Source organism: Heptranchias perlo, chromosome 6 (assembly GCF_035084215.1).
Source record: "Heptranchias perlo isolate sHepPer1 chromosome 6, sHepPer1.hap1, whole genome shotgun sequence".
Taxonomy (NCBI): Eukaryota; Metazoa; Chordata; class Chondrichthyes; order Hexanchiformes; family Hexanchidae; genus Heptranchias; species Heptranchias perlo.
Window position 1 is genome coordinate 107,714,859 of NC_090330.1, and position 15,086 is coordinate 107,729,944.

The 15,086-nt window shown below is 42.6% G+C and overlaps 1 protein-coding gene across 3 annotated transcripts in view; it reads left to right on the plus strand.

The window, feature by feature from the left end:
- The window catches only part of farp1 (FERM, RhoGEF (ARHGEF) and pleckstrin domain protein 1 (chondrocyte-derived)), a 240,541-nt gene that overhangs the window by 213,332 nt on the left and 12,123 nt on the right, over positions 1 to 15,086 (plus strand). For all 3 annotated transcript variants that reach the window (XM_067986578.1, XM_067986580.1, XM_067986579.1), the window contains exons 21-24: positions 266 to 355; positions 3,770 to 3,852; positions 8,402 to 8,520; positions 11,650 to 11,813. In XM_067986578.1, coding sequence (XP_067842679.1) covers positions 266 to 355; positions 3,770 to 3,852; positions 8,402 to 8,520; positions 11,650 to 11,813 — 456 coding nt within the window. The remainder of the gene's footprint in view (positions 1 to 265; positions 356 to 3,769; positions 3,853 to 8,401; positions 8,521 to 11,649; positions 11,814 to 15,086) is intronic.

Sequence of the window (15,086 nt, forward strand, 5' to 3'; positions counted from 1 at the left end):
CAAATTGGCTGCCGCGTTTCCTACATTACAACAGTAACTACTCTTCAAAAGTACTTCATTGGCTGTAAAACACTTTGGGATGTCCTGAGGTCATGAATGGCGCTATATAAATGCAAGTCTTTTTCTTTTTTATATGGACTTAATATGAACACATTCAGCAGAGATTAATTTTCTATTCTCCACAACAGAAGTACTTACTTTTCAGTCGGCTGGCATGGTTACTGTTTAACAAAAAAAAATGTTTTTTTCCCCCACAATGTTACAGTTCAACGATATTCTTTTGTACACAAGCAGAGGACTGACGGTGTCCAATCAATTCAAAGTTCATGGGCAGCTTCCCCTTTATGGCATGACTGTAAGTATTGAGTTTTATGAAGTAGTGTCTGATTGACAGTCCGTGTTCCAGCCCTGGGCTGTGGTATATTTAAACAGCTGTATCAGAGGAATTGTTCATCCCCGTTTTGATCGCTCCCCTATTGGCGGCCGTGCCTTCAGCTGCCTAGGCCCTAAGCTCTGGAATTCCCACCCTAAACCTCTCCGCCTCTCTCTCCTTTAAGACACTCCTTAAAACCTACCTCTTTGACCAAGCTTTTGGTGGCCTGTCCTAATGTCTCCTCATGTGACTCAGTGTCAAATTTTGTTTGATAATCGCTTCTGTGAAGCGCCTTGGGACATTTTACTACGTTAAAGGCTCTGTATAAATGCAAGTTGTTGTTGAACGAGAGATAAATTGTCAGAGGTACCAGAAGGGATTGTCTTGACTGTTGGACTGCCTACCTCCCAGGTAAATTAAGCTTCTTGTGAAGCTGAAATAGTCCACGCAGTTGGTTAGATTGTCCTCTTCGCGGGGGTTTTCCAACTTGGCAGAAATTGTGCCCTCCCCCTTCCGACACCAGCACATCTCCGACCCATTTTCCTGGGTCAAGGGTCGTTATCTGTGCACAGCAAGCTCCCGCGATGGAGCTCAGCCAATGAGGACCTTAAAAGGGCGGAAGATCCTGAAGAGAACAGGAGCTGTAGCTTCGTGGTCCTTGGCAGAGGCAGAGACCAATGAAGGTAAGTGACTGGGACCTAGAGTTGCCAACTCTGGCTGGACGTATTCCTGGAGTTCCCATCACATGACCTCCCGCCTCCAACTGCCCCACCCGGTCAAACAGCCATTTTTCCCAATCTCCAGTATTTTGAGAACGAACAAACGAAAGTGTTCAAAGAAAATAAACACACTTTTTTTTTAACGCACCCTATGATTATTCTCCCCGGGATTTTGCTCGCAGCAGTGTCCAGGAAATTAACCTTTTCATTCCCAAAAGAGAAATTTAGTTTGGAGCACCAGTCCAGCTGTCTGCCTTACCACCCGATTTTAACTCTGTTGCACCGCTATCACACCCAATTTTGGACGGGATAGCAGAGGGAAAGTTAGTCCAATGTTTCCTTAGTCTCCAACCTGCTGAAATAAGGGACACAGAACTAATTATAAATCAAGGATTTAATCATCTTCTGGACTTTAAGAATGGAACCTATGTGTTCCACAAGAGACATTAATAGATCAAATATTATTTGCCGCACTTTTGAATTCAAATTGAATTCTTAGAATATTACAATTAGACTGTAAGGATCAGTCACTATTGAGCCAATCAGTTGCAGTGACTAAAGAACAACCTTTAAATGTAAAATCTTCTTTTTTCCAATATCACTGTATGATCTAGCCATGTGTCAAAGTGTCAAATGGTTGGTTGACGTTCATGGAAAGAGTTGAAAACGGACTAAATTCCCCAGCCTGGCAATATCATAAAATAAAGTTTGACACGTTGCTGCTGAGGTGCCACTACATGTCAGTAAGATATTTAGTAAATACAATCACGTCTTACTTACAAAGAATACAAGAGAGACATTTCTCCACCTTGATTTAGTAAATCCAGTACTGGGCTGCTCTTAATATAGAACGTGGGATCTGAATGGGCTCTTAATTCCAGAATTGTAGATCTACATGTGTGTTCCTAGTAGAGTTAATGAGAGCAATGCATCCTTTCTTGCCCACAATTAATTTCTTATCAACAGGAATAAAATATATTCAAACTTCACTGCCCCTCAATTATATTCTCTCTGTGTACAGGAGATAGGAAGTGAAGAAGTTCACCTCTGGAAATATTTGCTTGCATGTTCATTTGGAGTTCATTACGTTCTTCCATTGAAGATTAATTTAAATGGGATGGGGAAAGTCTGGAGATGTAGCTCTTGTTCAAAGTACTCTGTAGTATTATACTGGAAAAAATCTTGTTTAACATTTTAAAATAACGGCCCAGAATTTGCTGCCAAAATAACGACACTCGCCATCATAAATCATCCAGCTACTTGTGGTGAGGAAGAGATACCCCCTGAGTTGCGAATCGCCACAAGTCGCTGGACGGTTTGCACCGCTCGGCCGTTAGCCTCGCGAAAACGGCATCGCGCCCCCAACCTCCCCGTGAGTTTCGAGAAATTGCTGGATTTGCGCATCAATTACCCATTAAACTCGCAGCAGAAAGTTAGGGCTGGTACTTAATAGCGTAAGGACCTTTTTAATGAGGAGGTTTATGTTCCTGCAATGCCAATCAACCTCTCCGACCCAGAAAGGGGACAATTGAAACTGTGGAGTCTCATTCGTACAGGTAGTAAATTGTTGTTAAAGATTTTTAAAATTTAAAATTTAAATTTTTTTCTTACTTTTCCTTTGTCTTTTTTCTCTCTCTCTTAATCCAATCTTTCTTTCCCTCTCTTTATTTCTCTTTCTGTTCCTGATTTGACTCTAATTCACCCGATTTCCTTCTCCGTCGTTCCTCTGTTTCTTTCCCAATCCTTAAATCTCATTGGTGAAGGAGAGAGACTGTGTTGGTCCCATCGTTCACTAAAGTCCCAGATGCCCCATTGCCCTCATTATGGACTCGCACTTCCAGCAACTTGCAGGGCAAAATATTTTTGAGCTGAAGGAGGTGAGGAGAAAAAGTCTAACTAACGGGGCATGTTGCGAGATGCCCCACTCCAGCAAATTCTGGGCCAACATTCGTTCCCCAGTCTCCATGGAGAACAACCACATTTGGTTTCATTACGGTGAGGCCTTACTGGAGATGTCATCGAAGGCGAGCAGCTCTGTTGTAATTGTGGCCATGTCTTGAGACCGGCCTGAGAATCAATCGACAGCTGTCCAACATTGATTGCCGCTGGATCCTGGCAGGAATCCAGATGTGAAGAGTAGGAGTTTATGAAATTGCTTTCCACTGTAAAAACTTAAATTACTTCCAAATAATTGATGCGTGATTTTTTTTCGGAAGTTGTCTTTAAATTCTGCCTATATATGGGGAAGGATATTGTGGGACACTTTGGTTTGGTTCCCTCCCTCCTCCCTCTTTCTCCTCTGTCTGTGTCAGTTTATCTCATTTCGATAAGAGACTCAAAGGGGTGTTTCTGTTACGAGACGAGGGAGAAATGGTTAGGAAGCCCTCATGATGAGGCTCAACAGAAAACCAATATTGGCGCTACTGCTCAATACAAAGCTATAAATGTACAAGTTAGTCACCACCTGAAAGTGAAAGACAGATTAACACCTTCCATGGGATAATTCATCAGGATATGCTGACTGGCCAGCTGTTCATTTCTAGCACTTTTTAAAAATTTCATATTTCCTGCACTTACTACTTTTTTTAAAACTCTTGATAGACTTCTTTCAATTTTAGCGCTATTCATTTGACATAAAGAGTTTGTGTATTTAAAGTTTTTATCTTTTCCTTTTTAGATTGAAGAAAGTGAAGATGAATGGTCAGTCCCTCACTGTTTTACTCTCAATGGACAACGCCAATCCATTGTGGTAGCTGCAAGGTAAGCATAGCTTCCTTCAAGTTATAAATCTTCAAGCTTGTCTTCCGCTGGCTTATTAAACTGAAGTGGGCATACAAACATGGTTACTAAGTCATTGGACCATACAAATATAGGAACATAATGTATGGAACAGGAAAAGACCATTTGGCCCACCTAGCCCACTCCTTCGTGCACCATGTGCGTACAATATACCCTGCCACACCACAGAATTTGCTTTGTATTTAAACCACTTTTAGTCTTGCATTTAGAATGAGGTAAACTGACAGGTGTAACAAGTCTGGGGCCTGCTGTGCATGCCTTTTACTGTTTGGTGAAATCAGTTGCTTCCTTTTTTTTTAATAGGCAGTTGGCTTACAATAATCCATATCTACCTGTATGATAGCAGGACACTTGGTGTAACAATAGTACCCCATTGTGAATTGAACTGGATATTCGTGTTTTTTGCACTTGTGCTTCTTCAAAGTCTCAGGCTGGTCAAACATTTCATGAGACAAGGCCTGATATGAATTAATAAGCTGCCTTGTTTCACAGTAAAGGGAACGTACAGAACAGAAGTTATGATTGCACTCACTCAATTCATTCATTACAACTTATCTTAAAAATACAAAAATAGAGAACACGCCACATCTCAACATCTGTAGATCATCTTACTTGACTTAAACAAGGTGATTTCTAACTTCTCAGTCTTGGGCTTTGTTGGGCCTGACTGCCTCGTAGCTTTCTGTTTCTAAAACCTGACTGATCTCCTCTGTCTCTTTCTATCTTCTCTCCCCCTTTTCACAGCTATAAAAATAAGGGTTGCCAAACACCCCCTGCCAAGCTCCAGGAACCACAGAGAATTGGCAGCACAATGAGCGCGAGGTGTTTATTGATTACTGAAACACGCCAACAAATTGCTTATTGTTTACAGCCTTTGGGCATGTTAACCCACCTCTTGTCCAAGTGCCATTTTTTCTAAACCATTAAACACCCAAAATTAAAATTAACACTCTTTTTCCAAATTCTTTCTGTGGAAAATTGATCTAAAAATCCCAAAAATGTGACAGTCGGTCATTCCCAAATTGATGGTCACGTTGACCTTGCAGCCACAGAAGTCTGCTTTCCTACAGCATAGGTTTACTAGAATGATACCCAGACTTCAACGGTTAAGTTACGAGGAGAGATTACACAAATTGCGGTTGTATTCTCTAGAGCTTTGAAGGTTAAGGGGTGATCTGATCAAAGTTTATAAGATATTAAGGGGAACAGATAGGGTGGATAGAGAGAAACTATTTCTGCTGGTTGGGGATTCTAGGAGTAGGGGGCACAGTCTAAAAATTAGAGCCAGACCTTTCAGGAGCGAGATTAGAAAACATTTCTACACACAAAGGGTGGTAGAAGTTTGGAACTCTCTTCCGCAAACGGCAATTGATACTAGCTCAATTGCTAAATTTAAATCTGAGATAGATAGGTTTTTGGCAACCAAAGGTATTAAGGGATATGGGCCAAAGGCAGGTATATGGAGTTAGATCACAGATCAGCCATGATCTTTTCAAATGGCGGAGCAGGCACGAGGGGCTGAATGGCCTATTCCTGTTCCTATTTTCCTACAACCCAACTGTGTCACATCCCAGCTCCTGCTCACCACTTGTATGTTGTCCACTCTCACTCCTTAAATTCATTTAGATTTTGCTCCCGGCCTCTCCAGAGCATTTTCAGGTACATTTACGAGCTCGCAGTGCACACGTTGAAGTGTAGATCAATATGGACTTGTGTAGCTCAGAAAAATATTTGATTTACTAAGAAACTGACTAGTGTGCACCGATGAATTGAGGGACTTCAGTTTCGTGGATAGACTGGAGAAGCTGGGGTTGTTCTCCTTAGAGCAGAGAAGGTTGAGAGGAGATTTGAAGGGTCTAGACAGAGTAGATAGAGAGAAACTCTACCCATTGGCAGAAGGGTCAAGAACCAGAGGACATAGATTTGATTGGCAAAGGAACGAAAGGTGACATGAGGAAAAACTTTTTTACACAGCGAGTGGTTAGGATCTGGAATGCACTGCCTGAGGGGGTGGTGGAGGCAGATTCAATCATGGCCTTCAAAAGGGAATTGGATGAGTACTTGAAGGGAAAAAAATTTGCAGGGTTACAGGGAAAGGGCGGGGGAGTGGGACTAGCCGGATTGCTCTTGCAGAGAGCCAGCAAGGAGTCGACAGGCCAAATGGCCTCCTTCCGTGCTATAACCTTTCTATGATCCTATTAAAATGGTCAGTTTAGTTTTTTTTTAAATTCATTTTCGGTGATTTTAAATCAGGTCATTCACAGGCTGGAGGACTGGACACCTTCATTAAAAATGCTTATTTTTTGGTGATGAACCCATTTTCAGTTGTATTAATAAAACTGCACCAGGGGTTAGCACTCTTAAATACATCGAGAAATACTTTTTAATGGATAGAAATAAAAAAGAAACGATTCCGTTCTATTGCGCTGTTTCACGGAAGATTTTACGTTTGTGATTATGCATATGATTTTTAGTGGAAACTTGAACTGTGACCTCACCAGCGTATTTTGGGCCCAATTTCCCGATTGCGCCCAATAAAACGGAAACTCTTCCCCCACAATGTTTGCTGGCTGGTGACGAGCCTAATAGTTGTGTTATTATCCGAGCAGCGTTACTTCTCAGATCGTGGCTTTCTTTCCATTTTGTAGCAAGTATGAGCCATCAAGCTGGAAAGGTCGAAATCTTCGGAGTTGTTACAGCTGCAATTTATGCTCCCTGGAGCCGACGAGCTGTCATCTTAAGGGTGACCCCGCTCCAATCCTGTTCATTTCGCTGAAAGAGTCATGAATGAATTGATGCGAAAGGCAGAATAAATTTACTCGCTGAGTGTGTAAAGGGCGTGCAAATGGAACGACAAATCACTCTGCAGAGAAATACTCTGCAGAAGAGACAATATCAGTTTGCCAGACTTATGCAGCAAGTCTATTTAATCACTAATTTAATAAAAATATCCCCCCCCCCCAATTTTCTTTCCTTACCCCCTTTCTCTCCTTAAAGTAGCGACTTATGCTGGTTACAGTTCCACAGACACCAAAAACCCCCTTGAGCCTTGCCCAAGATTCTATTTTTAGAACATAAGAAATAGGAGCAGGAGTAGGCCATACGGCCCCTCGAGCCTGCTCCGCCATTCAATAAGATCATAGATGATCTTTGACCTCAACTAAATTTTCCCACCCGACCCCCATATCCCTTGATTCCCCGAGAGTCCAAAAATCTATCGATCTCAGTCTTGAATATACTCAATGACTCAGCATCCCCAGCCCTCTGGGGTAGAGAATTCCAAAGATTCACAACCCTCTGAGTGAAGAAATTCCTCCTCATCTCAGTCTTGAATGGCCGACCCCTTATCCTGCGACCATGCCCCCTAGTTCTAGACTCTCCAGCCAGGGGAAACAACCTCTCAGCATCTACCCGGTCAAGCCCCCTTAGAATCTTATATGTTTCAATGAGATCACCTCTCATTCTTCTAAACTCCAGAGAGTACAGGCCCATTCTACTCAATCTCTCCTCATGGGACAATACTCTCATCCTTTTCATATGAGAGTCAGTCCTTTTAACAGCTAAGCTCAGTGAATGAAAGGTAAGTTATAATGCTAAGTATACATACCTTGCAATTTGTAATGCATTGAAAGTAATACCCAGGTGTGACAGAGAGGTGTGACTGATGTAGCGTTATTCCAGAATCGTGACACAGGAAGTAAAGTGTTTGTTTTTTTTAATTCGTTCACGGGATGTGGGCGTCGCTGGCAAGGCCAGCATTTATTGCCCATCCCTAATTGCCCTTGAGAAGGTGGTGGTGAGCCGCCTTCTTGAACCGCTGCAGTCCGTGTGGTGAAGGTTCTCCCACAGTGCTGTTAGGTAGGGAGTTCCAGGATTTTGACCCAGCGACGATGAAGGAACGACAATATATTTCCAAGTCGGGATGGTGTGTGACTTGGAGGGGAACGTGCAGGTGGTGTTGTTCCCATGTACCTGCTGCTCTTGTCCTTCTAGGTGGTAGAGGTCGCGGGTTTGGGAGGTGCTGTCGAAGAAGCCTTGGCGAGTTGCTGCAGTGCATCCTGTGGATGGTACACACTGCAGCCACTGTGCGCCGGTGGTGAAGGGAGTGAATGTTTAGGGTGGTGGATGGGGTGCCAATCAAGCGGGCTGCTTTATCCTGGATGGTGTCGAGCTTCTTGAGTGTTGTCGGAGCTGCACTCATCCAGGCAAGTGGAGAGTATTCCATCACACTCCTGACTTGTGCCTTGTTGATGGTGGAAAGGCTTTAGGGGGGGTCAGGAGGTGAGTCACTCACCGCAGAATACCCAGCCTCTAACCTGCTCTTGTAGCCACAGTATATATATGGCTGGTCCAGTTAAGTTTCTGGTCATTGGAGAGGATGGTCATGCTATGCACAAAACTTTGTTCTATTAGGAAAAAATGCGTTATTACAACTACTAAAGTTCATAAACAGCGGCTGTACTTTGCACCCAATTTGAATAAATTTGCACGACTAACTTTTTATCATCAGTGCTCGAGTAGAGATGGACAAATGGATTGAGGATTTGCAGATGGCAGCTGATCTTGCCCAGCAGTGCAATGGATCCACCAGTGAATTGATGACTCCTGGCACTAGTGAGGGACCCAATAGTAAGTGAATTCTACGCTAAAACTAATTCTTAAGCCTGGCTACTCTTTTTTTTGGAGCGACTGTATTCATTTGTCCAGGTTTCTCTTTGGACTTCTCAGAAATCTATGGTAAAATAATAGCCCCCATTTTTGAAATCTGTGATTTAAGCATCTTACAATGAGTCTCCTTTGAAGAGGTCATTATTAGCAGACGAACCCAGATGACGGTCACGATGCCCGTGAACATAGTGTGCAATGTAATGATCTCGGAATGAGACAAATGGCCTCAGAATTATGTAATTTTGGGTTACTTTGTAAAAAAAACGTGAAAAAGTTTGCAAAGTGCCTCTCCGTAAAAACAACGGCCATTTAAAAAAAAAATAATTATGAATTCTTTCTTTTCGTCCTTTAACCTGTGCACAATAATTGATTGTTGAGTCTATAAAAAACTAAATTATTGACTGGCTACCTAGTAGGATAACGACTGCTTGGGCAAATGATCCCAAATTCAAGTCCCTGGCGAGTGGGCCTGAGGCTGCCGCACTTCAGTCTCTTGCTGATTCACCGTGTGAGTTCCCTCCTGCACCCTTTTCCCCAACACCTCTGAGACCCCCGGATTCTCCTGCCCAGGCAGGGCTGCCTGTCCTGTTTTACCAGTTCTGCAACAGCTTCTTGAACGATAAGCTCTTTGTGCTATCTGCCGCATTAGCAAAGGTTGACTTTTTTTCTTTGCTCTAAGCAGTGTTGGGGAGCAGAACATCTGACCATTTTTGACACATGGTATCAGCATCAGATACTTTTAGGTCACGCACTGCACCCTCTTCTCCCCTGCAACCTTGTGCCTCAGGAGTAGTAATTACCCTTTTGCTATGGTATTATGCACCACCATGCCCACCACAGAAGGTGGTAAATAATACTGTTACACTGAACCATTTCATTCAGGTTAATAGAGTCATAGAGTTATACAGCACGGATAGAGGCCCTTCGGCCCATCGTGTCCGCGCCGGCCATCAAGCCCTGTCTACTCTAATCCCATATTCCAGCATTTGGTCCGTAGCCTTGTATGCTATGGCATTTCAAGTGCTCATCCGTATGCTATGGCATTTCAAGTGCTCATCCAAATGCTTCTTGAATGTTGTGAGGGTTCCTACCTCCACAACCCTTTCAGGCAGTGAGTTCCAGACTCCAACCACCCTCTGGGTGAAAAAGTTCTTTCTAAAATCCCCTCTAAACCTCCCGCCTTTTACCTTGAATCTATGTCCCCTTGTTATAGAACCCTCAACGAAGGGAAAAAGCTCCTTAGTATCCATCCTATCTGTGCCCCTCATAATTTTGTACACCTCAATCATGTCCCCCCTCAGCCTCCTCTGCTCCAAGGAAAACAAACCCAATCTTCCCAGTCTCTCTTCATAGCTGAAGCGCTCCAGCCCTGGTAACATCCTGGTGAATCTCCTCTGCACCCTCTCCAAAGCGATCACATCCTTCCTGTAGTGCGGCGACCAGAACTGCACACAGTACTCCAGCTGTGGCCTAACCAGTGTTTTATACAGCTCCATCATAACCTCCTTGCTCTTATATTCTATGCCTCGGCTAATAAAGGCAAGTATCCCATATGCCTTCTTTACCACCTTATCTACCTGTTCCGCCGCCTTCAGGGATCTGTGAACTTGCACACCAAGATCCCTCTGACCCTCTGTCTTGCCTAGGGTCCTCCCATTCATTGTGTATTCCCTTGCCTTGTTAGTCCCTCCAAAGTGCATCACCTCGCACTTTTCCGGGTTAAATTCCATTTGCCACTGTTCTGCCCATCTGATAATAAATAGATTTATTTACAAGATAATTACACAGAAGCAGAAGAGAGACTTGCATCTATAAAGTGCCTTTCATGACCTCAGCCAATAAAGTACTTTTGAAGTGTAGTCACTTGTAATGTAGGAAACGCGGCAGCCAATTTGCGCACAGCAAGATCCCACAAACAGCAATGAGATAGTGACCAGATAATCTGTTTTTTGGGTGTTGGTTGAGGGATAAATATTCACCAGAACACCGGGGAGAACTCCCCCTGCTCTTCTTCGAAATAGTGGCCGTGGGATCTTTTGCGTCCACCTGAGAGGGTAGACAGGGCTTTGGTTTGATGTCTCATCCGAAAGACGGCACCTCCAACAGCGTAGCACTCCCTCAGTACTGCCATCAGAGATGCACATATTAGTTTATTAAATTAGTGGCCCCTCTCAACTAGTTCAGCACAGGGATCTAATGCACGTACAAAATTGACGGGCAAGTAAAGACCAACTGGTCCATCATGCCTGCCCCACACCCCATAATGGCCAGAGCATCATGACTAGACACTTCCCGCCCTCCCCCCACCCCCCCCCCCCCCCCCCCCTCCTTCCCCCACAGCCATGTAATCTCCTGGGAGAGGCAAAAAGAAACAGAGAGAAAACCCCAGGGCTAATAAGGGGAAAAAATACTTCAGAAAATTCCTCTCCAACCCCTCCCCCCCCCCCACCCCCCCCAGGCGATCGGAACCAGTCCAGGAGATCACACGGACCATGTGTTATCTATAAGGACACTTCCCTTCTATATGACGTGATCTCTGCCCCAGTCAGGAACCGCCGCCAGCTCCCTCTTGAAGGCAGAGAGTCAGCTCCCACCACACCATGGTCTTTGGCTCAGTGCCATAACAGGGAGGGGGTTTACCACTGATCCAACGATGACCCTTCCTACCCCTGCACCCCCCAGCGTTTGTTAACGCTGTATAGATAGTTATGCGGTTTGATAAAATAGCTCCTTTTTTTAATAATTCACCTTTCTCTTTTTATTAAATGGAGATCCGTTCTCCTGCTTTGGAGCCATTCAATAATTTGTGTCAAATTTCAGCCTCCATTGTAAGTGCAATTTAAAACTGCTACTGTAACCTGCCACTCTGAACACCAGGGTAACTTTGCTCAGGCTGTACCTGCCCAAACCTGACAGCTGTATCTTTCTCTTGAATTTACGAGCTGCTTGTGTTTGTCATGATTTGTCTCCGAGATCCTTGAACCGTTTTTCTGATAACGTCACTGTTGATTTAAATGGAAGCTTACCATAGAAGTTGGCAATGTCCCTGGATTATTGTAATTTTAAAGGACTTCTCAATCAATCCCTTAGAATCCTCTGATGAGACATCTGTAGAGCAGGAATCTGAAGATGACCTAAGTACCTCAAGGACCTCACTTGAGAGACAATCACCTCATCGTGGCAATACCACGATGCACGTCTGCTGGCACAGAAACACCAGTGTTTCAATGGTGGATTATAGTATTGCTGTGGAGGTACAAGCCATCTCAAGACAATAATGTACAAATGAATCTCTTGACAATGTGACATGTGCAGATAACAAAAAAAAAAGTCAACGAATTCCATGACCGTTAAAATAAATTTTTGTATCCAACTCTGTGCTTTCAAAATTCTGACAAGCAATGAATTCCAGGGTAAAAGACTGGGCAGGTAATTCAATTTAATAGAGATGTTCAAAAGTTATGAAGGGTTTCGATAGAGCGAATGAGGAGAAATTGTTTCCACAGGCAGATTTAGGATAATTGGCAAAAGAAGCAGAGGGGGAGATGGGGAGAATTCTTTTTACACAGTGAGTTGTGATGATCTGGAATGCGCTGCCTGAAAGGGCGGTGGAAGCAGATTCAATCGTAACTTTCAAAAGGGAATTGGATAAATACTTGAAGGGGAAAAATTTGTCGGGCTTTGGGGAAACAGCAGGGGGAATGGGACTAATCGGATAGCTCCTTCAAAGAGCCGCCACAGGCACGATGGGCCAAATGGCCTCCTTCTGTGCCGTATCGTTCAATGAAGTTTTACAGAGTTGCTGTCAATCTCCGTGTTTACGCTGCATTTCCGGCAAAATAACGCTGGTGGAATGGGAGCAGCTCCGAGGAAATTCCCGGCCAGGGTGTGTTCAAGATCTTGAACTTTGTATCGTCTTGTTCAAAATAATGTGCTTTGTGAGAATTGCCCCCTCGGAATGAGGTCGGGTTGACCAGACAGGGAGTGTGGCTGCAATCAACTCGTGATTTATGTAGAGCGATGACATAAATGTTGTCAATAGAATTGAAGGTCAGTGTGTAAGATTAGAACAACACGACGCTATTGAAAGGTCTATTACTTGTCAGAATTTTCAAGGTGTGCAGTTATTAACTTAGATTGGAAGTAAACTTTACTGCCAGGATTCAGTGTGACACAGAGCATGGGGAGATTTCAAACCATCAGGAGTAGATTTGGAAAAAAAAAGAAATTAAAACAGCAAACTATTTTGAATTATAAGTAAAATGACAGTCAATATGTGCTATCACACGGCTTTCAAGTGGCTAAATAATAACTTCAGTTGCCAAGTACTGTTGGACTTCAACATGTGTAAAGGGAGAGGAGATTAAAATTAAATGTTTAGAGCATTTACTTTAACAGTTTGGGAAAACTCCAAAAGTTGGATGCAAGGCAAGAATACCTCCAATATACTCGAGGCGATTTTGTTTTGATAATTCATATGCTGCACAAAGCCAATGTAAAGTCATTTCCTGATCCACAGTGCCCAAATCCCAGGGACCAAAAAAAAAGAGCGTGGGGAATAATGAATAAGTTGAAAGAACTCCCTTATCTCTGCCTGTCGGAAGAATCCTGGTTTTTGCGGAATTCAAGTTGTAACTTGTAACCACTTAACTTGTTTTCCCTTCTTTGGGAAAGCCTTCTCCTGGTTTCTGGAAAGACACTGGTGTTTGTCCTTTGTGTCACATTTTATTCGTCGTTCCCACATTATCAGCAAAGTAATTCTCTCTGCCAAATGTCTGAAACTACTGCACTCTCTGATATCATACGTTTATGGCACTTCCTCCACAGTATGATACCACTCCTGTTTCTGTTCTTCTCTGGGCTAAACCAATGTTATTTTAAGAATGACATGGCTTATTCTTTATACTGAAAATATACTGGGCTGTAATTTGCTGTAGCAAGGCGTCTAACAGCATTTGCTCAGTGAGTAGATGTTGGGAAGGTGTTTCTGCCTGGGGGGACCAAAACTAGGGGTCATAGATATAAGATAGTCACTAATAAATCCAATAAGGAATTCAGGAAAAACTTCTTCACCCAGAGAGTGGTGAGAATGTGGAACTCGCTACCATAAGGAGTAGTTGAGGTGAATAGAATAGATGCATTTAAGGGGAAGCTAGATAAACACATGAGGGAGAAAGGAATAGAAGGTTATGCTGATAGGGTGAGATGAAGAAGGGTGGGAGGAGGCTGGTGTGGAGCATAAACACAGGCAAAAACAAGTTGGGCCGAATGGCCTGTTTCTGTGCTATACTTTCTATGTAACATTGACAGTAATTTTCTAGCCTTGTATGTTACACAGATCTGGCAGCCAAGTTCCCTGCCACCAATAATTAATGATCTGGGCATGTTTCAATGCTTTTTAAAAGAGAAAAATCATGTACATAGATTCTAGTCGAAATCATGTAACAGAATAAGGTTTAAAATAATGATTGAGAAAGACATAAATAAGACAAAGACCAAATAGTAGATTGGAAAGAAAGCTCATTTTGAGGGGATGAGAATGGAAGGTAAACTAGAAAAAAGAATTGACAAAGAAATAAAACAGGAGTGGGAAATACTTAAAACGGTGATCAATAGAGTTCAGGAGAAATATATTCCTCTAAAAAGCAAGAACAAACTAGCCAACGATGAAACACCACGGATGAATAAAGAGATACGGGTAAAATTGAAACTAAAGTAAAAGGCAGACACTAAGTACACAGACAATAAAGGGGAGGATGACAAAAGGGAATACGAGAAGATCAGGAAAGAAGTAAAATAAACAATTAGGAAAGCAAAGAGGAACTACGAAATTAAATTATCAAGGAATATAAAAAGAAATAGTAAAGTATTCTACAGACACATAAATAACACAAGAAAAATCAGGATAGGGATAGGGCCACTCAGGGATGCACACGATAAACTCACAGGGAATGACAGCAAAATGGCAGAAATATTGACTAGTTACTTTGCCTCAGTATTTACCAGGGAGACTAAAAAGGTGGGCATGACATTAGAAGAAGAGATCGAAAAAGATATAAAAACATTTAAGACAGAAAGGGGGGAGATAATTGATAATCTAATCAAACTTTGAGCGAATAAAACCCCTGGTCCGGATGGATTGCATCCATGAATATTAAAAGACGTTAGGGAAGAGATAGCAGAGGCACTATTACATATATATGAAAATTCATTAGGAAAGGGAACAGTGCCAGAGGACTGGTGGACAGCTAATGTTATTCCAATATTTAAAAAGGGAGATAGAACAGGTCTAGGGAACTATAGACCATTTAGCTTAGTAGGAAAGATAATGGAATCTTTACACAAAGGCGTAATAGAAAAACATCTAGAAAATGAAAATATAATGAACAATAGTCAGCACAGATTTCAGAAAGGAAAGTCATGCTTAACCAACCTTATTGAATTCTTTGAAGAGTAACAGAGAGAGTAGACAAGGGTAATGCAGTAGATGTAATATATTTGGATTTTCAAAAGACCTTCGATAAGGT